The sequence below is a fragment of the Colobus angolensis genome, unplaced genomic scaffold, assembly GCF_000951035.1.
Source record: "Colobus angolensis palliatus isolate OR3802 unplaced genomic scaffold, Cang.pa_1.0 Scaffold286, whole genome shotgun sequence".
Taxonomy (NCBI): domain Eukaryota; kingdom Metazoa; phylum Chordata; class Mammalia; order Primates; family Cercopithecidae; genus Colobus; species Colobus angolensis.
This window is the reverse complement of record NW_012116110.1, coordinates 2,160,060-2,185,831: the sequence shown is the minus strand read 5'-3', so window position 1 is coordinate 2,185,831 and position 25,772 is coordinate 2,160,060. Positions and strand designations below refer to the sequence as shown.

Genomic DNA, 25,772 nt, shown 5'->3' with positions numbered 1-25,772 from the left:
TATAAACAAAGTAATCATCTTTCCTCCAAAACCTGATTTCAACCTGATTTTCCTATTTCTGTTCATATAGCCACCATCTTTTCAGTTATCTAGGTTCAAAGCCTCCTCCAAATTCCTCCCTTTGTCCAAGAAAATGCTTGCCAATTCTGAGCAATTTTTGCCTCCACAATATCTGTCCTGTCAATCCCATGTCGATCTATTCATTTTCCTCCTTGCTCAGCAACATTAGGCCTTCAGGATTTTTTCTTTGATTTGTTGCAGTGGCCTCTGAAGGGTCTTCCTCCTTCCTATTGAGCACATTCCTGTCCATTCCCAATATTTCAGTTAGAGGAATAATAATAATACTAACACAAAGCTTTGATCAAGACACTCTTCTACCTATAAAATCCTTCACGACTTCCAATGTAGACATGACTACTTGAACTCATCCTTCTCTTCTTCTCCTGGAAAGCTTCAAGAAATAGTAAAGAAGAAAGAAAGAAAAACAATCAGACTGCATTTTTGGTGAAGCTAAGAACTATATTCCAAAATGTTTGTATATACAGGAACTATGCGGGAGGAAGGAGGAAGGGGTGAAAGCAGAGGAGATAGAAATTAACAGTGGCAAATTTAGACTCTGTTAATTTAGACTCTGCTCCCTGGGAGCACTTAACATTTCCCAGGAGGAAACATATTCAGTATACCAGCATCCCAGGGGTGACATGCGAAGTCTATAAATATGTGTGAATGGAGAACGATTAGGCTGTGGGCTTGAAGGTTATTCACACTCGATGTTCAGTGATGTTCATATGAAAGAATGAAAGCTTATCTTATAAAAGAGAGAAACCCCTCAAAACAACTCCCCCAGCTAATAAGAAGACACTCATTTCAAGAATCCATGACTGTGTAACCATGAACAACCTGTACTATGAACAACTAAGTTTTGCTTAATTTAGAAAACAATCTACACTGTTCTTTTTGCAGATTCACACCATGTGTTCTCTAGATGCCTTGTTTTCACATGTAACCAAGATGTGAAAAAGACCCTAACACAAAATAAACTACTTTAACTCAAAAAAAAAAAAAAAGAAAGAAAGAAATTAACAGTGGCAGTCCTCACAAAGTGCCAACAAAAATATTATTCCTGGATGTGAGTAACACCCCAACATGCAAAGTTCTCTCCTTTGTCTGGAACAGCATGTGCAAAAACAAGAGTGAGTTGGATGGTGGCAGGAGACCCTCCTGTCCCTGACTTAGTACACAGAAAGAGAGGCGGTGGGCCACGTATTGAATTATGCAGATAAGCCATGCTTGCAGGAGGGAATTTGACATTGTAGTAGATTAGAAGGAAGCCTTCCAGTTGTGATCATGAATAACTAGCCTGAAATGCTGTCCTGGGCCTATTGTAATGCAGCTATTAAATCATAAATAATAAAAAAGAGATTAGCGATTAGCATAGACTGCATACAGAGATATTCTAAGAAAGAATAACAAAAGGGCAAAATCTATTAACAGAAGAATAATACCCTTCATAAAAATGTTTCTCAGTAGTCAGAAGTCTAAGTTTCAAAAACACTAAATAAATTTTTCCCCTTTTTATGTGTCTACTTGATCAGCATTAAACTGCTATGGCTAAAGTTTTACAGAACTATATAACCTGAATGTTGGTCTCTTGGTACACATCTTTTCTATACTGCAGATCTTCATTCACTTTCATATGTGTATCATTTTTACTCACGTGTTACTTTTGTTCAATAAAAACTTTGTGATAAAAAGTGGAGAAAAATTTTTCTGGGGAACAGATGAACATTATGAATAAGTAGGTATCATAACATTTAAAAATGTTTAATCTTATTGAAGCACTCATCTATGAAGAAATACTTAAAGGTTGAAATACCAAAATTCAGGTAAGAGTCGATGAGGCAGCAAAAGGAGATAAAGTATGAATAGCACACAGGAATGAAGTGTAGGGGAATCATCACAGAATTGCAGATGAAATGAGAAATGGTGCAAGATCAAATATACACTGTGAAAAACCCAGTGCAGGACACAGAGGATAGAAATGTGAACAAAAATGAAATGAAGTGGCAATAAAGAGTTCATTGGGATTAAAGAGAAATTATATGACAGAAAGTGGAGATCCAACAAAAGCACAACTGGTCTCTAAAGAAGGAAACCAAAATAATGAATTAAAGCAAATTTTTAAAATAGAATTACAGAATTTAAAATATAATTTAGCTATGTTTTCATTTTTAACAAATATTAAACTTGATCTAGATATTGAAAGAGCCACCTTATGCCGGGAGGAACTGACCCACAATCGCCAATGCCCAGAAAGATCCTAATAAAGCTACTAAACTTCACAGAAAAAGAAAGGATACCCTGGGCCTCCAGGCAAAATGATCAAGTCTTTTATGAGGGGGAAATATGAGCTGGCCTTAGACTTTCTTTTTCCTCTTTCAACTTTTATTTTAGATTCCGGGGTACATGTGCAGGTTTGTTACATGGGAAAATTGCATGTCCCTGGGGTTTTGTGTACAAATTATTTCATTATCCAGGTAGCAGTGAGCATAGTACTCAATGGTTAATTTTTCAGTCTTCACCCTCCTCCCACCCTCCACCCTCAAGTAAGTCCCAGTGTCTCTTGTTCTCCCTTTTGTGTCCATGTGTACTCAGTGTTTAGCATCCACTTATAATTGAGAACACTGATATTTGGCTTTCCATTCCTGTGTTAATTTGCTTAGAATAATGGCCTGCAGCTGCATCCATGTAGCTGCAAAGGACATGATTTCATTCTTTTTTAAGGCTGTGTAATATTCCATGGTGTATATATGCCATATTTTCTTTATCCAATTCGCCATTAATGGGCAGGGTTGATTCCATGTCTTTGCTATTGCAAAAAGTGCTGTGGTAAAAATACATGTGCATGTGTCTTTATGGTAGAATAATTAATATTCCTTTGAGTATATACCCAGTAATGGGATTACTGGGTTGAATGGTAGTTCTAAGTTCTTTGAGATATCTCTGGACAGCTTTTCACAGGAGCTGAACTAATTTACATTCCCATTACATTATAATAATGCTTACTATAGCAGTATATAAGCATTCCCTTTTCTCTGCAACCTCACGAAAATCTGTTTTTTTTTGACTTTTTAGTGCTAGCCATTCTGAATGGCATGAGATAGTATCTCATTCTGGCTTTGATTTGCATTTCTCTAATGATTAGTGATATTGAGCATTTTTTCCCATGATTATTGGCCACATGTATATGCTTCTTTTAAGAAGTATCTGTTAAGCTGGGTGTGGTGACTCACACCTGTAATCTCAGCACTTTAGGAGGCCGAGGCTGGCAGATTGCTTGAGGTCAGGAGTTCAAGACCAGCTTGGCCAACATGGCAAAACAGTGTCTCTCCTAAAAATACAAAAATTAGCCAGGCATGGTGGTGGACACCTGTAATCCCAGCTACCCGGGAGGCTGCAGCAAGAGAATTGCTTGAACCCGAGAGGCACAGGTTGCAGTCAGCTGAGATCGAGTCATTCCATTCCAGCCTGGGTGACAGAGTGAGACTCCATCTCAAAAAAAAAAAAAGTGTCTGTTTATGTCTTTTGCCCATTTTTAAATGAGGTTATTTTTACTTGTTAATTTGCTTAAGTTCCTTATATATTCTGGAAATTAGACCTTTGTTGGATGTATAATTTGCAAATATTTTCTCCTATTCTTTAGGTTGTCCATTTACTCTGTTGATAGTTTATTTTGTTGTGCAGAAGCTCCTTGGGTTAATTAGGTCTCACTTGTCTGATTTGGTTTTGTTGCAATTGCTTTTGGAGTGTTTGTTGTGGAATCTGTGCCAGGTGCTATGTTCAGAATGATATGTCCTAGGTTTTCTCTTGGGATTTTCATAGTTTTAGGTTTTATATTTAAGTCTTTACTCCATCTTGAGTTGATTTTTGTATGTAGTGAAAGGAAAGGGTCCAGTTTCAATCTTCTGCATATGGCTAACCAGTTATCCCAGCTCCATTTACTGAATACGGAGTCCTTGCCCTATTGCTTGCTGGTGTTGACTTTGTCAAAGATCTGATTCCTGTAGGTATATGGCTTTGTTTCTGGGTTCTCTAACCTGTTCCATTGGTTTATGTGTCTCTTTTTGTACTAGTATGATGCTGGTTTTGTTATTGTAGCCTTGTGGTATAGTTTGAAGTCAGGTAGTGTGATGCCTCCAGCTTTGTTTTTTTGCTTAGGATTGCTTTGGCTCTTCAGGCTCTTTTTGGGTTGCATATGAATTTTAGAATAGGTTTTCCTTTTCTTTTTTTCTGAGATGTGATTTCACTCTGATGCCCAGGCTGCCATGATCATGGCTCACTGCAGCCTCGACCTCCCAGGCTCAAGTGATCCTCCCATCTCGGCCTCCTAAGTAGCTGGGACCACAGGTACATGCCACCATGCCGGTCTACTATTTTGTATTACTTATAGAGATGAGGTCTCCCTGTGTTGCCCAGGTTGGTCTCAAACTCCTGGGATCAAGTGATCTTCCTGCCTCTGTCTCCAAAAATGCTGGGAATACAGGCATAAGCCACCATACCTGGCCAGTTTTTTCTAATTCTATGAAAAATTACACTGGTAATTTGATACAAATAGCATTGAATCTGCACGTTACTTTGAGTAGTATGGCCATTTTAACAATGTTAATTATCCCTACCCATGAGCATGTAATGTTTTTCCATTTGTTTATGTTGTCTGTTTTCTTTCAATAGTGTTTTGTAATTCTCGCTACAGAGATCTTTCACCACCCTTGTTAGCTAAGTATTCCTAAATATTTTATTGTTTTTGTAGCTATTGTGACTGAGATTGCATTCTTGATTTGTCTCTCAGCTTGGACATTATTGGTGTATAGAAATACTACTGATTTTTGTACATTTATTTTGTATTCTGAAATTTTACTGAAGTTGTTTATCAGTTCTAGGAGACTTTGGGCAGAGACCATGGGACTTTCTATGTATAGAATCATATTGTCTGTGAACAAAGATAGTTTGACTTCCTCTCTTCCTATTGGGATGCCTTGTATTTCCTTATTTTGCCTGATTGCTCTGTCTAGGGATTCTAGTACTACGTTGAATACAAGTAGTGAGAGTGGGCATCCTTGTCTCGTTCCAGTTCTCAAGGGGAATGCTTCCAGCTTTTGCTTGTTCAGTATGATGGTGGCTGTAGGTTTGTCATAGATGGCTCTTGTTTTTTTAAGGTATGTTCCTTCAGTGCCTAGTTTGTTGAAGGTTTTTAACATAAAGGGATGTTGAATTTTGTTGAAAGCTTTTTCTGTGTCTATGAAGATGATCATGTGTTTTTTGTTTTTAGTTCTGTTTATGTGATGAATCACATTTATTTATTTTTGTATGATGAACCAACCTTGCATCCCAGGAAAAAAACCTACTTGATCATGGTGGATAAGTTTTTTGATGTGCTGCTGGATTCAATTTGCTAGTATTTTGTTGATAATTTTTGCTTCTGTGTTCATTAGGGATATTGGCCTGAAGTTCTCTTTTTTTCACTGTGTCTCTGCCAGGTTTGGTTATGAATGATGCTGACCTCATAAAATGAGTTAAGGAAGCATCATTCCTCTTCAATTTTTTGGAATATTTTCAGTAGGATTGGTACCACCTCTTATTTATATGTCTAGTAAAATTTAGCTGTGAATCTCTCTGGTACAGGGCATTTTCTTGTTAGTAGATTTTTTATTACTGATTCCATTTCAGAACTTGCTATTGGTCTGTTCAGGTATTCAGTTTCTTCCTGGTTCAATGTTGGGAGGTTGTATGTTACAAGGAATTTATTGATTTCTTCTAGGTTTCTAGTTCGTGTGCATAGAGGTGTCCCTAATAGTCTCTGAGGTTTTTTGTTTTTGTTTTTTGTTTTTTCCATGGGGTCAGTGGTAATGTCATCTTTGTCATTTCTGATTGTGTTTATTTGGATCTTCTCTCTTTTTTCTTTATTAGTCTAGCTAGTGGTCTATCAATCTTACGTATTTTTTCAAAAAACCAACTCTTAGTTCCATTGATTATTTTTTAGTATTATACTTTAAGTTCTGGGATACATGTGCAGAACATGCAGACTTGTTACATAGGTACATATGTGGCATGGTGGTTTGCTGCACCCATCAACCCATCATCTACATTAGGTATTTCTCCTAATGCTCTCCCTCCCCTAGCTCCTCACCCCCTAACAGGCACTAGTGTGTGATGTACTCTTCCCTGTGTCCGTGTTTTCTCATTGTTCAACTCCCACTTATGAGTGAGAACATGCAGTGTTTGGTTTTCTGTTCCTATGTTAGTTTGCTGAGAATGATGGTTTCTAGATTCATCCATGTCCCCGCAAAGGTCACGAACTCATCCTTTTCTATGGTTGCATAGTATTCTATGGTGTATATGTGCCACATTTTCTTTATCCAGTCTATCATTGATGGGCATTGTGGTTGGTTCCAAGTCTTTGCTATTGTGAATAGTGCTTCAATAAACATATGTGTGCATGTGTCTTCATAGTAAAATGATTTATAATCCTTTGGGTATATACCCAGTTATGAGATTACTGGGTCAAATTGTATTTCTGGTTCTAGATCCTTGAGGAATCGCCACACTGTCTTCCACAATGGAAGAACTAATTTACACTCCCACCAGTGAAAAAGCGTTCCTATTTCTCCACATCCTCTCCAGCAAATGTTTCCTGACTTTTTAATGATTGCCATTCTAACAAGCGTGAGCTGGTGTCTTATTGTGGGTTTGATTTAAATTTCTCTAATGACCAGTGATGATTAACTTTTTTTCATATGTTTGTTGGCTGCACAAATGTCTTCTTTTGAGAAGTGTCTGTTCATATTCTTTGTCCACTTTTTGATGGAGTTGTTTTTTTCTTGTGAATTTGTTTAAGTTCTTTATAGATTCTGGATATTAGCCCTTTGTCAGATGGATAGATTGCAAAAATGTTCTCCCATTCTGTAGGTTGCCTGCTCATTCTGATGATAGTTTCTTTTGCTGTGCAGAAGCTCTTCAATCTAATTAGATCCCATTTGTTAGTTTTGGCTTTTGTTGTCATTGCTTTTGGTGTTTTAGTCATGAAGACTTTGCCCATGCCTATGTCCTGAATGGTATTGCCTAGGTTTTCTTCTAGGGTTTTTATGGTTTTGGGTTTTATGTTTAAGTCTTTAATCCACCTCTAGTTAATTTTTGTATAAGGTGTAAGGAAGGGGTCCAGTTTCACTTCTCTGCATATGGCTAGCCAGTTTTCCAAACACTATTGAATACGGAATCCTTTCCCCATTGCTTGTTTTTGTCATGTTTATCAAAGATCAGGTGGTTGTAGATGTGTGGCATTATTTCTGAGGCCTCTGCTCTGTTCCATTGATCTATATATCTGTTTTGGTACCCATACCATGCTGTTTTTGTTACTGTAGCCTTGTAGTATAGTTTGAAGACAGGAAGTGTGATGCCTCCAGGTTTGTTATTTTTGCTTAGGATTGTCTTGGCTATGTAGGCCCTTTTTTGGTTCCATATGAAATTTAAGATAGTTTTTTCTGATTCTGTGATGAAAGCCAATGTTAGCTTGATGGGAATAGCATTGAATCTATAAATTACTTTTGGCAGTACGGCCATTTTCACAATATTGATTCCACCTATCCATGAGCATGGAATGTTTTTCTGTTTGTTTGTGTCCTCTCTTATTTCCTTGAGCAGTGGTTTATAGTTCTCCTTGAACAGCTCCTTCACATCCCTTGTAAGTTTTATTCCTAGGTATTTTATTCTCTTTGTAACAATTGTGAATGGGAGTTCACTCATGATTTGGCTCTCTGTTAGTCTATTATTGGTGTATAGAAATACTTGTGATTTTGGCCGGGTGCGGTGGCTCAAGCCTGTAATCCCAGCACTTTGGGAGGCTGAGACGGGCGGATCACAAGGTCAGGAGATCGAGACCATCCTGGCTAACACGGTGAAACCCCGTCTCTACTAAAATACAAAAAACTAGCCGGGCGAGATGGCGGGCGCCTGTAGTCCCAGCTACTCGGGAGGCTGAGGCAGGAGAATGGTGTGAACCCGGGAGATGGAGCTTGCAGTGAGCTGAGATCCGGCCACTGCACTCCAGCCTGGGCAACAGACCGAGACTCCGTCTCAAAAAAAAAAAAAAAAAAAAGAAATACTTGTGATTTTGCACATTGATTTTGTATCCTGAGACTTTGCTGAAGTTGCTTATCAGCTAAAGGAGATTTGGGGCTGAAACGGTGGGGTTTTCTGAATATACAATCATGTCATCTGCAAGCAGAAACAGTTTTACTTCCTCTCTTCCTGTTTGAATACCCCTTATTTCTTTCTCTTGCCTGATTTCCCTGGCCAGAACTTCCAATACTGTATTGAATAGGAGTGGTTAGAGAGGGCATCCTTGTCTTGTGACAGTTTTCAAAGGGAATACTTCCAGCTTTTGCCCATTCAGTATGATATTGGCTGTGGGTTTGTCATAAATAGCTTTTATTATTTTGAGATACATTCCATCAATACTTAGTTTATTGAGAGTTTTCAGCATGAAGGGGTGTTGAATTTTATTGAAGGCCTTTTTTGCATCTATTGAGATAATCATGTGGTTCTTGTCGTTGGTTGTCCAGTGACTCCATGTTTAGCCCTCATTTCGGGAGGGCAGCCTGGCCAACAGATTGCTCCAGCCAATTGGCAAAATACTTCTGTCGTGGGGACATGCCAGATCAGATAGCCAGAATGGTACTGCTACATTGATTTGTTTCTAAAAGCACAGGTCCCACATACCCTAGGAGTGGCACTGCTCCTTCACAGCACTTATATAGTCTGAAAGTATGCTGTTCATGAATTTATTTGCTTACTTCCGAGTACTTCCCCGCCACCAGTAGGATGTAAGCTCTGTGAAGAGGTTGACCTTGGCTACCTTGTTTGTCACTGGATATTCAATGACAAATCAGTTCCCAGCAGAGAAAGTATTCAATGAATATCTGTTGAGGAGATAAATGAATTACTGCATGAAATAATGTATTTAATTACAGACTTCTCTTGACTGTAAGCTCTCAAGACAAAGTATTCTGCTTTATACCTCTTGGTCTTCATGCTGGCATACTGCCTCCCATATGAGGAGGCATGAAATCATTATCTTTGAATGCATAAATAATTAAATGAACAAACAGATGAATGAGTGAATGAATGAACATATGCTATCTACACTAGACATTCTTAATTTTATCCTCACATTAGAATCACTGGGGAACTTTTAAAAACTGCAATGCCCAGGACCAATTAAACTAGAATCTGTAGGGGTGTGCCCCAGGCATGAGTATATTTTAAAGCTCTTTAGGCAGTTCCAAGTGCACAGCCATAGTTGAGAATAGGGTGACCAGCCACCAGGTTTATTCAGGATTGACACATCTCCCAGAGTGCAGGAATTTAAATGCTAACACTATGACTACACTGTGCAAGCCTGGATGGCTGGTCACCCTAGCTGAGAACCACTGATCCAAACTGTCACCCACGGCCATTCTCGAGTGATGCATTTTCAATTTTTGAAAGTCAAGATTCGTTGGTTTCATGCTTCCATTTGACACTTGCCTAATTACATTCAGGCCTGTAGCTCACCTTGACCTCAGTAACTGCTTCCTGCTATGTGTCCCTGTTCAGGCTCGAGCTGCTGTTATTGACTTGGGTGACATACTAATTTGTAACATACAAATGACTTTCCAGCAAGTCAGCACCAACCAGTAGACCAGCTAAAGAAGCAAAGGAACATGTAAAGTGCTACCTTTCCAAAAGCAATCTCAATGAGCCTTCACTTCTTTTCCTCCCCAAATTGATGACAGTATATTTTGACACATTTCTACTTATCACTTGTGTATGCCAGTTACCCTGGTATGAGTGTGCAGTCCCTGTTGTTACCTGAGGAGATAAGTAATTTTTAATGGGAAATTCCATGTGAAAGCTGAAATGATATTCATCATTGTAAACACTAATAAATTTACTTCAAGTATGTGGTCGATAATAAGGGCATTCGTGTATGGACCTCAGAATCAGAAATGCTCTTCAGCCTATGCAGGGAACTGAGCACCACAGCTCTCACGGGCCTTGTTACTCAAAGCGTGGCCCCAGATCAGCAGCAGTGGCCTCATCTGGGAGCTTGTTAGACACACGGAACCTTAGGCCTCACCCAGGAGCTACTGAATCAGGTCTGCAGCTGGGACCCAAGAACCTGCGTCTTAAAAAGTTCTCCGAGTTGTACTCACGCATACTAAAATTTGAGAAGTATTCACTTAGCAAATATTTTTTGCCTAATGTATAATGTCAGTATCTCAGAGCCCAGAGGGAAGAGGCGAGGGTAAGCAGGAAAGGAGGCACATAGCACAGTGGTTCCCAGCCTCTGCTGCATATTGGAAGCAGCTGGAGAGCTTTAAAAATATCCACGCCTGGATCCCATCCCAAGCAACATAATTTAATTGGTATGGGATGCACCCTGAGCAAAGCTTCCCAGGTGATTCTAATGTGCAGCAAAGTTTGGGAATCACTGATATGAGTTAACCACCAGGAACCCTGCCCCCCTCCTCATTGTTTCTGGCCTTGACTGCTGGCGAACCCAGAGGAATGAACAGCATACACATTTGCTATCTTTCTTTCCCAAACATCAGAAGCAGCAATGATGAAGAATTCTCTGGATCTGACTCTCACCTCTGGTTTGACGAATACTTGTTCCACTTACCCTGTTAGTAGCTGTTTTATCTTTGACTCTTCAACCTCCCTGGATCTCAGTAGTCTCATGTGTTTCAGTGAGACAGGAGACAATAAGACCCAGTCTCCAGATTAATTGGGATGTTATTTTGCCCAGCACATGTTTGATGTTTAAAAACTCTGAGCCAAGGAAGATTGTCTCTTTATCCTCCTCCCTGATCGTGAGATATCCAGCAGCATGAAGCTGGGCAAGTGTTTATGGGTGTCTCTTCTTCAGTGAACTAAGGGTGTTGGTGAATTGTGAAAAACCTGTTTACACATGAATTCACTTATACAAGCTCATTTCAGTCTCACACCCCAGCCACGTAAACTGGATAATATTTATTGCCTCCATTTCACAGATGATCAACAGTGGCTGAGAGGAGTGCATACAGCCACAGGGACTCTCACTTGGACCTCCTGCCTGGAGCCTAATGTTCCTTTAGTTACTGCACTGCCTCCATTTCCAGCTTCCCCTCCAGCTGCTTGGCAGGCTGCCTCTATGGGCAGAATGCATTCACCTAGGAGAGCTCTGGGCTGATAGAACTTCCTGTGATGATAGAAATGTTCTATATCTGTGCTTTCCAGTTCAATAGTCACTAGCCACGTGGAACTAAAATGTGGCTAGCCTGACTGAGGAATTATAACTTTAATTTTCTTTAATTTTAATTAATTTAAACGTAGCCACCTGTGAACTGCACAGCTCTAGAGACAGAATCTGGAGAAAAATGAGAACCTGAGAAATAGTTCCAATGGCTTCTACCCACAAATCAAAGTAAACCTAAGCCACTGGTTTGCCTCTCTGTTAAAAGACCTTCCTAACTCTTTTTCAGGAAAATGGCAAGTTGGTACACTAGTTGATGAGAGCACCCTTCCCATGCAAAATACTATTCAAGGGATGCCTTGAAACTAGTGATTGGCCAGTAGAAGCAAAATGTGTGGTAGAGCAGAGCTTCTCGAAATTGAGTGTGCACACAAGTCATCTGGGATCTTGTGAAAACACAGATTCTGGTTTAGTAGGTCTGGGACAGGGCCTGAGGCTTGCATTTCTAACAAGTGCCAGGGTGGCGCTGCTGCAGCTGCTCTGTGAACCACTCTTTGCCTAGCCAGACCGTAGAGCAGTGCTGCTCACCAGGCCACTTTTGCTCCCTTCACACATGGGGGCATTTGGCAATGTCTGAATACATTTTTGAGCATCATGTCTGGGAGGATGGGGACGGGAAGTGCTATTGACATCTACTGGGGTCAGTCAAAGTGTGCTATTAATAATCTACAATGAACTTGTATGCATGCATCAAAATATCACATGAACACCATAAACATGTACAAGTATTATATATCAAAAAAGCATGGAGCTTCAAAGACCTTCTTTTTAAAAAGCTAACACGGTGAAACCCCGTCTCTACTAAAAAATACAAAAAACTAGCCAGGCAAGGTGGCAGGCGCCTGTAGTCCCAGCTACTCGGGAGGCTGAGGCAGGAGAATGGCGTGAACCCGGGAGGCGGAGCTTGCAGTGAGCTGGGATTTGGCCACTGCACTCCAGCCTGGGCGACAGAGCGAGACTCCGTCTCAAAAAAAAAAAAAAAAAAAAAGTTAAAAAATAATTTGTAATAATAATAATAATCTACAATATACAGGAGAGCCCCGTGACAGAGTTACCCAAAATGTCAATAACACCAAGTTTGAGAAACCTGCTGTATAGCCAAGTCGGCTCTTCAGGAATAGGGGCATTAATGGCAGAGGGATGGAGCAGGTGCTCTTGGTGTAATAACTGATCGTTGTTTTCTCTCTTCCACCCTTTTCTCCCACTTGTCCTCACACAGGAGCCAATGCCTCGGCCCCAGACCAACTGAGCTTAGCTTTAGCCTGGAACAGAGTTGACATCGCTCGCAGCCAGATCTTTATTTACGGGCAACAGTGGCCGGTAGAGTATATGTCGTCACCTGTGAAAAGCCCACTTTGGTTGGGCAAGGGTATTTGTTTAAGGAGCCTCTGAGATGGGCTCAGAAAACGATCGCCTTTTCTTTAAGATGGAACGTGTTCCTTGGCAGCAAAGTCCCTGTTCTGGGCTCCTTTTCTCATATTTAGGAAAGCACCGCCATCTAGTGGAAATTTCAACTGAACACAACTCCAAATATTTCCATCTCTATGAGTTGTCTTTAATAGCAATTTTCAGCTGCAAATGATGCCATTTATTTGAATACATCTGAAAAAAATATAAGATAAAGCTGCATTAAAATTAAGGAAGGGGTAGAATTATTAATTTGCTTCTGATTGTCTTTGATAGAGGCAAAGGGAAGAGGTTGCTGCCCAAGTGGTGGCAGCTCCCGCTGGTTTATGGCTGGGTCACACCTCAGGATGCAGAATTAGCAGGCTTCCCTATGCAGGCACCATCTGGTCCTGGTAGCTGAGCACGGGTCCTCCCTATTTGCAAAGAACAACATGAGGAAAGCAATGCTTTATATAACTGTTCTTGGTTTGCTTCCCTCAATTGACTCTACCAAAAATAAAAATTTGAGAGATTGGCCATCAGGTGGTATATGTATGCATCCACAGTAGGCAGCCCAGCAGCCTGAAACTTGATTTCTGTGCCTGGAATCACAGCACTCACTGGCAGGCCTTATCTTACTACTTCCTTTCCCCTAGAGAGTCTCTGCCTGGGATTGAGCCGTTGTCTTCACTCAATGCTGGTGGGTTGCTTACATGGAAAGATTCGTTAGAGTCTAGACCCTGCGACATTTTTGTGAAATGAATTGAATAAAAATCTAAGCCACTGGCAAATCCAGAAAGTAGGCTGGTTGTTCTGCTTTGTTCTGTTTTGTTTTGTTTTGTTTTTCAGTTAAGTGACATCTTTGTGGTCTTGCTTCTACACAGACCCAGCATTGATTTAGGGCCTTTGGTCTGTTGACTTGGGTCCCTCTTCTCAAGTCGGCCTGTGGTCCCCCTCAGAGCCTAAGGATAACAAAAATGAAGACAGCGAAGTACCCCCTTTGACATTTCACTGGTGTTGAGATGTTTGATCAGATAATTGCAAGGGGAAAAACCTTGTGAACACTTGCACCTTCTTGGGATCCAGAACAAGAGATTCAGGGAAGAAATAGTTTTTGGAACTAGAAGTGCTTGACTTTGATTTGCAAAGACAGGCCCCCAAACATGGGAGAGGTTGTGGCTGTCCCAAAAGTGAATCTGTGAACAGTCTTGCTAGCATGTTCTTAGATGTGATGAAGGTTTACCAGATGTCAGAGGCATCCCTTTCTAAGCTGTTCAAGTGAACACTAAAGAACTGCAGTCCTGGATAGACCCTGGGGCAGACTAACTCAGTGACTTGGTTTGCAGGTGGGATCTCTGGAGCAAGCCATGTTGGATGCCTTAGTTCTGGACAGAGTGGATTTTGTGAAATTACTCATAGAGAATGGAGTAAGCATGCACCGTTTTCTCACCATCTCCAGACTAGAGGAATTGTACAATACGGTAGGGCCAAACTAAGGCACTTTTTATTTTCTTTTCTGTTCGTTTGTTTTACCTTCTCCTGCCCCCCATATGCCTGTGATTCTCTTCCCTTCTCCTCTCCAAATGCATGGTTCATTGATCATAAATACTCCCTTAGACCTGCATAGATGACAACACCAAGTCACCAAGATTCCGCTTGTTTTCATTGCTCAGTTGTCAGCATCTAAGGCAAAAAGTTGTGTGATAACCTGAGTGTATCATTCTCATATTCTTACACAAAACCACAAGGCTCTGGAAATGAGAACCAGTTTGTTCTGTAAGGCCAGAGGGTGTTAGAGGCAATTAGCAAAGGAGGATTGATTAAGCATCAAAAAAGGCCAATTAAGTATCCTACACCATTTTGTTATCCTCAGAGCTATGAAGTTCATTCTTCATAGTTCAGTTATAAAATGGAATAAAAGGTAAAATATCTCTTCTTTGGAGTTACTCAAAAATTTTGGGTTTTTTTGTTCGTTTGTTCGTTTTTTAAGCTTAGTAATGATTTGGTAATTTACTCACTAGGGATACCAAGGAGTAATCATAGGTAAAACTACTGTTTATGAAGTTATTGAGAGCATTCACACAAGTTAAGTGCATTGGCTCTGAGCTCACACTAAAATCCAGTGAAGTTTAAAGAGCAGAAATTTTTCCCCCATTTAACAAATGAGGAAACTGAGGCTGTCTTAGTCCATTTGTACTACAGTAGCAAGATACCTGAGACTCAGTAATTTATAAACAACAGAAATTTATTTCTCTGGGTTCTGGAGGCCGGAGAGTCTAAAATCAAGGCTCTGGAAAGTTCGGTGTCTCGCGAAGGCTGCTTTTCTCTTCCAAAATGGCACCTTGTTTTTGCATTCTCCAGAAGGGACAAATGCTGTGTCCTCACAAGGCTGAAGAGACAGAGGGCAAAGGGCCTGAATGTTGTGTGAAGCTTCTCTTATAATGGCCTTAATCCCCCTTACAAAGGAGGAACCCTCAGGACCTGATCACCTCCCAAAGACCCCACTTCTTTTCTATCATTATTATTATTATTATACTCTAAGTTCTAGGATACATGTGCAGAATGTGCAGGTTTGTTACACAGGTATACATGTTAAATGCCCCACTTCTTAACACTAGTACATTGGAAATTAAGTTTCAGCATGAATTTTGGAGAGGACACAAACATTCAAACCATAGCAGAGGCCAAGGTGAATTCAAGGTCACAAAACTCCTAAGAAAGAAGCCAGTAAGTACCGAACCCAAGCTTCTGTCTCAGCTTATTCTACCCCTCATTTTCACAACGTCTCTGTCCCATCACGCAGAGGGCAAGCAGGATGGAGCTTATTTCCTGTCCCCAGCCAGTGGTAGTTGTTAGATGGTACCACCGTGGCACCATCTGCAAAAAATAGAAACGGGTTAGCAGAATGGCTCCTGGTTTCTGTTTTCTCCACAGACTTTTCTTGGTTCAGCATACTGAGACTTTCAGGAAGAATGATGGGTTTTCAATTTGAAAAAATGAATAAATAAAGACAAGCGTTGAATGGCCTATCAATTAGAGAATCAAGGGAGTAGAGTAATTTATTCCAAAGACTGGGGCGGGGTCGGGGGGTAGGAAAATTCTTGACTGAGAAAGGCCAGTAAGTTTGATCACTTCAATCTGCTGGTGGTGGCTTCCCAGAATACTTTTTTGAGGATTATGGAACAGTAAATAGCCTCAGTAATAATAATAGCTAACACTGATTGGCATTAAGCACCATTTTTTAATAGCTTTATAAACATTATATCATTTAATCCTCACAACAACCCCATCAGATAAAGTGATACTATCATTCCCATTTTAAAGATGATAAAACTGAGTCACAGTTAAGTAGCTTGCCCATGTTCAGAGCCGATAAGTGGCAGAGGTGTAGAGGCAGGCACCCTGACTCCAGAATCTGTAGGTTCAATCACTGCACAATCCAGCATCCCCTCCGTGGAAAAAGAGCTCTGATGGGCATGTCCACACGAATGGGCAGGTCGTTGCAGCAGTTCACAGGCCTGTCTAAATACTTGAATGGTTGCAACAGTGCTTAAGAATTTGCCATTGGCTGGGTGCAGTGGCCTCCCAGCACGTTGGGAGGCTGAGGCGGACGGATCACTTGAGGTCAGGAGTTTGAGACCAGCCTGGCCAACATGATGAAACTCCATCTCTACTAAAAATACAAAATTTAGCTGGGCGTGGTGGTGCATGCCTGTAATCCCAGTTACTCCAGAGGCTGAGATAGGAGAATTGCTTGAACCCTGGAGGTGGAGGTTGCAGTGAGCTGAGATCACACCACTGCACTCCAGCCTGGGTGACAGAGCAAGACTAACTAAAACGAAAAAAGCCATCACCATCACTATTTTAGATTCTCTCGTAATCTAACCAGATTTAGCAAATAAAATGCAGGAATGCCCACTTAAATGTGAATTTCAGATTAACAACAGACAATTTTGTTATATCCCAAAGATTGCATGGGACATACTTAGGTTAAAATTATACATTGTTTATCTGAAATTCAAATTTAATTAGGCATCTTGGATTTTATCTAACGTTCCTATTCCTAAAAGACAATAGAATGGCAACTTATTTCACTTTATATTTACCTCAAACAAACATCTATCTTTTTTACAAAACTCTTTTTTTTCCAAACAGTCTGTGGCTTTTTCTTTAAATCAAGTTGCAGCAAACTGTCATCCAAATCCAGCCTGCTGCCTGTGTCTGTATGCACTGCAAGCTAAGATTTTTTTTTTTCACATTTTTAATGGTTGAAACAATCAAAAGAAAAATGCTATATTCTATGACACATTAAAATAATATGAAATTTGACTTTCTGTGTCAATAATTAAAATTTCATTGAATCATAACCAGGCTCATTTGTTACATATGAGCTGTGGCTACTTGCACATTTACCACAGCAGGGTTGGACAGTTTCAGTAAAGACTGTGTGACCCACAAAGTCTAAAGTATTTACTCTCAGGCCTTTTACAGAAAAAGTTGGCCAACCCTCTTCTTAGACAATTTCTCATTCATGATGAGTAATAAACAAGTTGCGATGGCAAAGTGCCCAAGTGTATTTCCAATGCGGTCAATGGGGCCTATTGTTCTCCCACCCTCATCCCGGCCCCCGGCTGCAAAACTGGCTTCTTCCATCACATTTTGGCCCAGCTGTCAACAGAGTTGACAACCTCCCTTACAAAGTTTGAACCTAGAACCTCAAACACATTTGCTTGAGGGAATACAATTAAAAAAAAACTGCCAACGTGTTTGTTTAGAAGAAACAGGTATGGCCGGTGTGGTGGCTTATGCCTATAATCCCAGCACTTTGGGAGGCTGAGGCTGGAGGATTGCTTGAGGCCAGGAATTCAAGACAAGCCTGGGCAACATAGTGAGATCCCATCTCTAAAAAAAACTTTTTAATAAAAACATTAGCCAGGCATGGTGTTGTATACCTGTAGTCCCAGCTACTCAGGGTGCTAAGGGGAGCCCAAGAGTTCGAGGCTGCAGTGAGCTGTGATTATGCCATTGCACTCCAACCTGGGTAACAGAAGAACCTGCGTCAAAACAAAACAAAACAAAGTCACTGACAAAGCTTTTCATCTGCAATTGGGGACAATGTAAAAGAAAGAAAGAAAAGGCAGATACACTGAGCAACTAAAACAAGGTCCATCTTAATGAATTGCCCTCCACCAGCCAGAGCCCTTCCTTCCAGATCCTTCTTGCCTTGCCAACCAGAGCCCCTGACTAGCAAAACTGTGTGATTCTTCTTTATTGTTTTCAGAGACATGGGCCCTCAAATACATTGTACCACTTGGTCAGGGATGTCAAAAAGGTAAGAATCCTCTCGACTGCAGGTCGGAGGCCCTGTCTTGACTGCTTCCTGTGATTAGAGAGTGCCTCTGTTTTGCATGAGCTGCCAGAGTATTCCTGTCCCTATCAGGTGCCCCTCATTTCAGAACAGTGTGTGTGCGTGTGTCTTTTAACTCTGAAGCTTCTGTTCATGATGCAGCTGTGGTGTTATCACCAATCGCCGTGCTTTTAGATGCTTTCGTTGGACATAATGCTTTTGGGTAGTGGAACTCTCAGCTTTTCCCTTGCCAAGTGGATTTATGCCATTACCTGTATTTTTCCATATGCCCCTCACTGTTTGGGGAGCTGGTTTCCATGCTGCCTGACTGACCACAAGAGTAAATTTTCATTCACCAGCTCCTGATACAATGTCACATCTACTACTACATGGAGTATAGTCAGTAAGCATAGCTCCAAATTTTCTAAAAACAGGGACTAAAACATAAATATGCATTCCATTCTTCTAACATTCTATTTTTTCCAGAATACTTTTTCACTCTTGTCATCTCATTGGATGGGAAAAAAGTGTTGGTAGGTATGGATCAGGTAGAATTATTTTCACTTTACAGATGAGGAAGCCGAACTACAAGGAGATGAGAGCTATATTGGTGGTTACTGAAGAGCTAGGTTTAAAGCTCAGTTTCTTTTATTAATAATGATAATAATAATAGTCATGAGCTAGTGATGACTAGGTATACAGCATTGCTGCATACTTTCAGTGCATCTTAACTCATTTAATCTTCACAACAATTCTATGAAATAGAATTATTATTTTATTATTACAGGCTAGGCACAGTGACTCATGCCTGTAATCCCAGCACTTTGGGTGGCCAAGGTGGGTGGATCACCTGAGGTCAGAGGTTCAAGGCCAGCCTGGTCTGGTCAACATGGTGAAACCCTGTCTCTACTAAAAATACAAAAATTAGCCGGATGTGGTGGTATGCACCTGTAATCTCAGCTACTTGGGAGACTGAGGCAGGAGAATCACTTGAACCCGGGAGGTAGAGGCTGCAGTGAGCCGAGATTGCGCACTGCACTCCAGCCTGAGCAACAGAGTGAGATTCCATCTTTAAAAAAATTATTATTTTATTATTATAATGTAGTTTTATTCCCATTTAAAGACAAGAAGAATGAGGCATAGGGAGATTCTGTTTAATCCTAGCCAAGTGCTTGTTCTTTTGCCCCATATTATCTGCTTCAGAGGTAGCTTGAGTTCTGAACCCTTAAACCCATCCCAGAAAGTGATGTTTTAATTCCAAAAAATAAAACAGAAGATGGCACTGCCCCCACCCCATACACATGTGCCCATACACACATGCACACATATGCCCACTATCACCACTTAGTAACAATTGTTCACGAAAGTCCACAGGACATATTCAGAGAAAGCTACAAAGTGAAGTCAAAAATACAGTATGATTCCTTCATCTCACAGGAAGTGATTGGCTAGAATTGCCCTTAGGCATCATGTAACTACTTTTTCATTTTTCCTTTGAAAGGCCAAGCAAAGGCCCTGGGCTACTTATAATGTACCTATTCACCTGCTGGATCTTTGCTAAGAATGAGTAAAGGATATAAAAAAACACACAAAAAATCAAAATCTCCATCCTTTGGCCCTTGCAAACTTTCCTCCCATCTCATGAAGGACTTTTCATCTGCTTGAATGGGTGAAGCCTGTAGTTCTTTCAAAACAAGGGGAGAAGACACTATGCAATCTGTACTCCCAACTCAACAGCCACTTTCCTGAGATTGTATCTTTCACTGGTCTACCCATTCCATGCCATCGTAGTAGATCTGCCTTCAACAAACCCATTTCTCTTTTCTTCGAACCTTCCAATTTTGTCTAATTCATCCTGGCTTAAAATTACCTGAAAACTAAACTCGGAAGATTAGAAGTAGACACATTTGATGTGTCTTCTTCAGCGAGGTAGTTGTTGCTCATGTTCAATCAAATGTTTTGAGTTTTTCTAAAGTAGTGACTTGGGGTATTCTCTCCTTCCTTAAGTTAATCTCTGTCCCTGAAGGAATTGTGAGGTTTTCTAAGGAGACAGCTATGCCTTTATCCCTCAATCCCAGTCATCACCAACCCAAACCTTTCAAAATAGTCGCTCATCCAATTCAACGGCCCAGCCTCCCAGCAATAATGTCTTGTCTAATTTTCAAAGGGATTTTTGCAGTTAGATTTCACTGAGTATAAATGATTAAAATCCCTCTCATTACTTTCTTTTCCCCATAGGACTCTGCTTTGCAATATTGTTTTCTCTTTTCTGAAATCCCTTGAGCTGCCTTTTGCATTTGCTCACGTCGCTTGTATTATTAGAAGGCATGTAATGTATCTCTAAGATAGGGGTTTTTTGTAGCTTCTCAGCTAAAGATGTACCTCAAAAATAATATACACTAACAAGAAAGAACAGGATGGTAAGAATTTGGGAGGAAGAAGGATTAAAAGCAACTATTTTTTTTTTCCTTTTAAGTATGATCCAAATATTAGAGCAAGAAAATCATTATATAAGCATGCATTTACCATTTACTTACAAATTTAGTAACTGGAAAAAATGATAACAAATGACCAAGAATAGTACTGAACTGGCCTAGAAATAATTTATCCTTTTACCTGGAAAAAGAGACTGCCAATAAGACAGGGAGAAACAGAAAGTCAATGTTTAATTTCTTCCCTTGGGAAAAAGTAGAGGCAGGAAATGCAGAATCCATTATTTCCAGGACCACGGTAAGTATCCGACGATGGGAGAGCAAGAAACATGAACAACGGTAGTCGCAGGAGTCTCAGCGCCTACATTTCATGTTATATGGATGAAGGGAGCTGAAAATGAAGATTTTCGTTTGTTTGGTGTTTGGGGAAGAAGTGAATAAGGGAGAAATTACCATTGGTGTACAACTTTCTCAGGTGACTTTCAGCAATTTTCAGATGGTTTCAGGTGACTTTCAGGTGGTTTTCAAGTGACTTCCAGCAATTTAGGCCAATGAGATAATCAAAGGCTGCGAAACTCGAGTTAAAATGCTAAGAAAATCTTGGGAACTTAAAGCAATTTTCAAAATTAAGGAACATAATAATAAGTAATGTGTGCTTTCTTCTTTACAATTATGGGGGCAAATATATGTGTGCCCAGATAAATATATATTTAATCTGGACAAAAATTAATAAGTTATTAACTCTGGTACAAAACGCTATTCATGAATTAGGAACATAGTCCTAGACCTTAAGCATAGAGTTTGATAATACATCTGTAAAATTGTATGTAAATAACTCTTAAGAACCAAAGGAATGCATTGAGGAATTATCAGACCATCATAAGTCAATCAGCACGACATCTCCAGTTCACCTCTTCTTTGAGACCAACAGAGCTAAATGTGGGGAATTGCTCCCAAGCTTGTTTTGAAATCTCAGATTATATCAAGGGAACAATCTAGGAGCAATGAGGTAAAAAGAGTGGCTCTTCAGCATTAATCAGAAATTTAAATTGTTTTAAACCAACCCAGTTCCCTGAACTATTTTCATGCATAAATCCATTGAATGTACCAATGCTCTCATATTAAACCAGAGTGGCCCAAGTCTGTCTGCTTTTCTGTGGAATATAACCTGCCATTTTAGTAGCTGTCTGCTCAATTTGTGCCTCTGTATGTTTTAAAGTAGTTTTTTTCCTTTCTTAAATGTGCTAATACTTCAAATTACCTATACTATCGTTCCCCACTAAAGGAGGATGCTATTTGAGTATTATGTAGAACTGGTGGTGAAATTATGATAATTTAAAGTTCATTTACATGGGAATTAAGACCCAGAGCTTTTCAGAATGCAAAAGAAAAAAAAGCATTTCAGACACACTTTGGGTAAGGAAAGGGCATTTGCATAATCCCATCTGCTAAATGCATGGAAATTTGCAAAAGCATTATTATATTTCAGAGGATTGGTTGCCCGATATATTGCCATGTTATGGGACTGCACACTGGGGTGATGTCCTCTTTTCCCCTGAGCTTTCACCAGCTGAAGTCCCTGCTGGGTGATTACTCACACCAACTGCAGTCCACTTTTCTTTATTGTACAAGCTGTCCCAGGGGAGTCTTTTCTTCACACTCCCTTGGTAAACCTGACAACCAGCAATCATTTCATACCTTATGTATATCAGAAGGAACCAATCTAGTTTTGAAGGCTTGTTATGAGTTTCAAAGGAAAAAAGTTTTCCTAAACAGTTGAGATCTGATAGTGATATCATGAGCTGACATCTGAAAAACCCCAATCATTTTGAAGAGCAGATTTAATTAGTGAATTTAACTAGCATTTTAATGAAAAGGTTTCCTTATGCATGGCATGAAGTAAACCTTAGCTTCAGGTTAGTAGTTCACAGCATGAAAAAAGAAGACAACATTTTCAAGCTGTCAAATTGTACCTACCCATAGAACTCAAGCCTGTCTAGCAAATTATTTGAATCACATGACCTCCCATTGTTAAGGCATGAAATGGGAAATAATAGTTCAGGCTTTACCAATTACCAAAGTCATTACCGAAGGGGGTGGGGGAAGTGCTAGAACAGAAACAGCAGGCAGAATGACTGTTCCTCCAGTATCCCTTTTGACTTCTAATTTGAAAAGGACCCAAGCAAAGGAAGACTCCTCCAGAAGGTGTTTGGGCTTTACCTGTTGGCATGTGAGGTGCTGCTTACCTTCTCTGCTTTTTCCAGAGGAGCTGGATGCACTGAGCACCACCCCATCCCTATCTATCCTTTTACCGTCCCTTGTCTCCAAGCCTCTGGTTCCACTAACCAAACTCTAGGGGATCATTGGAAGCTACATCAACCTTGGAAGCTCTGAACAGGGTCTTTGACCAGTGGGCCAAAAGGAGTAAGAGCAGCCTGCCAGGTAGTGGTCATATAGTTGGATTTTTAGAAATAGACAGGATCTTAGAAGTTACTGTGTCCAAGCCACCTGTTTTCACAACATAAACTGAGGTACAGAGAGAGGAAGTGATCTGGCCAGGGTCACATGGGGTCAGGGCCATGGCCCAACCCAAGGCTGTTTCTTCTATGGGGTCATGTTGCTGGCCGCTCTCTGAATGAGTATCCATAAAGTCCCCTCTGCCTGGCAATACCCATCCTAGGAGAAGCAATGCAAATGCATAATCTGTGACATCCACAGGTCCCAGTGATCAAGGCCATTGGCCCAGCATTGTATCATGCACTTAGGCTGCCATCCCCCTCAGAGTCCATGCAGGACACCTATCCCAAGAGGCCTAAATTGTACTCAATTTTATTCATGTTATAAAATCGATTTCTTCTTTCCCAAGAAGGTTTCCACTCTTCCTAGTAAGAAAGGAAAAGTTATTCCCTAACTTCTTTGCTCCCTAAAATCTCTGTGAAGAAACATGTGATCCAGCCTTACGGGCTGAATTCAAACCCATTACTTGTTAAATTTTCACTCCTCCAAATATCACTTCCGGGAGAGCATCCGACTCACTCCTTAGCCCCCAATCCTTCATCCACTCTGGGTTTGTTTATATGGCCTTATGGTATGTATAAAACAGAAGATGGTAAGGTGCCCTTTGGGAGGCTGAGATGGGCGGATCACCTAAGGTCAGGAGTTCGAGACCAGCCTGACCAACATGGTGAAACCCCCATCTCTCCTAAAAACACACAAAAAACTCACCGGGCATGATGGCACATGCCTGTAGTCTCAGCTACTCTGGAGGCTGAGGCAGGAGAATCGCTTGAACCTGGGAGGCAGAGGTTGCAGTGAGTCGAGATGGTGCCATTGCACTCCAGCCTGGGCGACAAGGCAAAACTCCGTCTCAAAAGAAAAAAGAAAAAAAGAAAAAAAACGGAAGAAGCAGGAAAATGCTGGGGAGGGAGGAATTCTCACTGGCTTCGGTTAGGTGAATATTGCCCCCTTGTGGTCAAACAGAATACAGGCCCCTCAGTGGTCACGGAATCATTTATTCTCCTTCAGGGCTGACCAAACATAAATCATTCTGAAAGAATCAAGCTTTGTATGAGACGATCCCAGCACCTTCTTGCCGATATATACCCCTAAAAGTCCTTTATGGATATAACCATTTTCTAAAAATGTTCTATTTGCCCCTTAAATGTTTATTGATTTTGAATTTTACTATAATCACTTTCCTGACAACTCCCAAAGATACCTCGAAAGCATAAATATTCCCTTTCAGTATTGGTCTTCAAGCAATATTGGTGTCTTGTTTTTAGAATTCTAACTGATGCTTACACCTATGTTTCTCAAAGCAAAATACATAGGTGTTAGGCTTGGTATTACTTTTATTTTATTTTATTTTATTTTATTTTATTTTATTTTATTTTATTTTATTTTATTTATTTTATTTTATTTATTTTAAAGACAGAGTCTTGCTCTGTCACCCAGACTGGAGTGCAGTGGTGCAATCTTGGCTCACTTCAACATCCATCTCTCAGGTTCAAGCAATTCTCCTGCCTCAGCCTCCCAAGTAGCTGAGACTACAGGTGCACGCTGCCATGCCTGGCTAATTTTTTGTATTTTAGTAGAGACGGGGTTTCACCATGTTGCCCAGACTGGTCTCAAACTCCTGAGCTCAGGTGATCCACCTGCCTCAGCCTCCCAGAGTGCTAGGATTACAGGCGTCAGCCCACATTTAAAATTTTTTAAATTCCTACAAAATTGAAACTAGGTGCAAATTTATAGAGCTGCTCTGATTGCCTTTTTATAGCATCACAATAAGTCCTTTGAGGATTTTCCTGAAACCTGGTCTTTGAACATTGCAGACCATAAAGGCCGTGGAGTTCAAGCCCCTTTCACTGGAAAGAAATCTGAGAGCCTAAGGGAAAGCGTCTGCTGGCCAAAGGACAGAGAGAAGCCCAGGGCAGCTGACTGGAAGCTGGTGTGCTTCCTCCTCACCCTGCCAAGGAAAATGACACGATGGGTGGGCATCCTCGGGCAGTCGTCCCCATAGGAGCCCCATCACTATGAATGAGGCTCATCCAGGCTGGTTCAGTCTCTGAGACTCTTCTGCTCTTTAAATAACAGCCTCGCCTAACAGTTCAGGAGAGCCAGAGGATACAGAAACTGTGGCCTTGTTAGTCTGCCCCAACATAATAGAGAAAAGTGGTTGCATTAGTACTATTTTTAAACTCAGTTTAATTTTATGGGAAGGCTATTACATGAAAAGTTACTATCTTAAAACTTTCTCTGAGCTCCCTTTTTAATATTTTTTTGCCATACTTTGCATAAAGAAGGCAGACAATTGGTCTTTCTTAGCCTGAGGATAGCTTAGCTTGCTGATTCAGTTAGATGGATAAAGATAATCTTCAAACAAAGGAGATTCTGAAATTCTGAGGAGGGTAGAGGCCATTTTTGTGACGGGACTATTCAGCTCATCAAATGGATGCCAGATTAGGCTGTGGAGGACCAACGTCAAGGACGAAAGGGGTCTGTGTCTCAAAATGTTCCCCCTCATATATGATGCCCTTTACACAGCCCCATTTTGCCTGGCTGGCTCCAGTTAGATGCCCAAGCCTGCCATGTACCTCAAGCCAAGGGAGAGGTAGAACCCAGTGGCCTGGGGTGGGAGCTAATTCTGGGGACAGCAAGGAAGTCTAAAAAGCAGCAATGGGCCGGGCACAGTGGCTCACGCTTGTAATCCCAGCACTTTGGGAGGCCGAGGTGGGAGGATCACCTGAGGTCAGGAGTTTGAGACCAGCCTGGCCAA

General features: G+C 40.7%; 1 protein-coding gene across 1 annotated transcript in view; it reads left to right on the top strand.

The window, feature by feature from the left end:
• Window positions 1-25,772, top strand: part of TRPM3 (transient receptor potential cation channel, subfamily M, member 3) — a 588,224-nt gene that overhangs the window by 467,348 nt on the left and 95,104 nt on the right. The window contains exons 11-14 of the mRNA XM_011948911.1: window positions 12,552-12,652; window positions 14,065-14,199; window positions 18,000-18,050; window positions 24,774-24,986. Coding sequence (XP_011804301.1) covers window positions 12,552-12,652; window positions 14,065-14,199; window positions 18,000-18,050; window positions 24,774-24,986 — 500 coding nt within the window. The remainder of the gene's footprint in view (window positions 1-12,551; window positions 12,653-14,064; window positions 14,200-17,999; window positions 18,051-24,773; window positions 24,987-25,772) is intronic.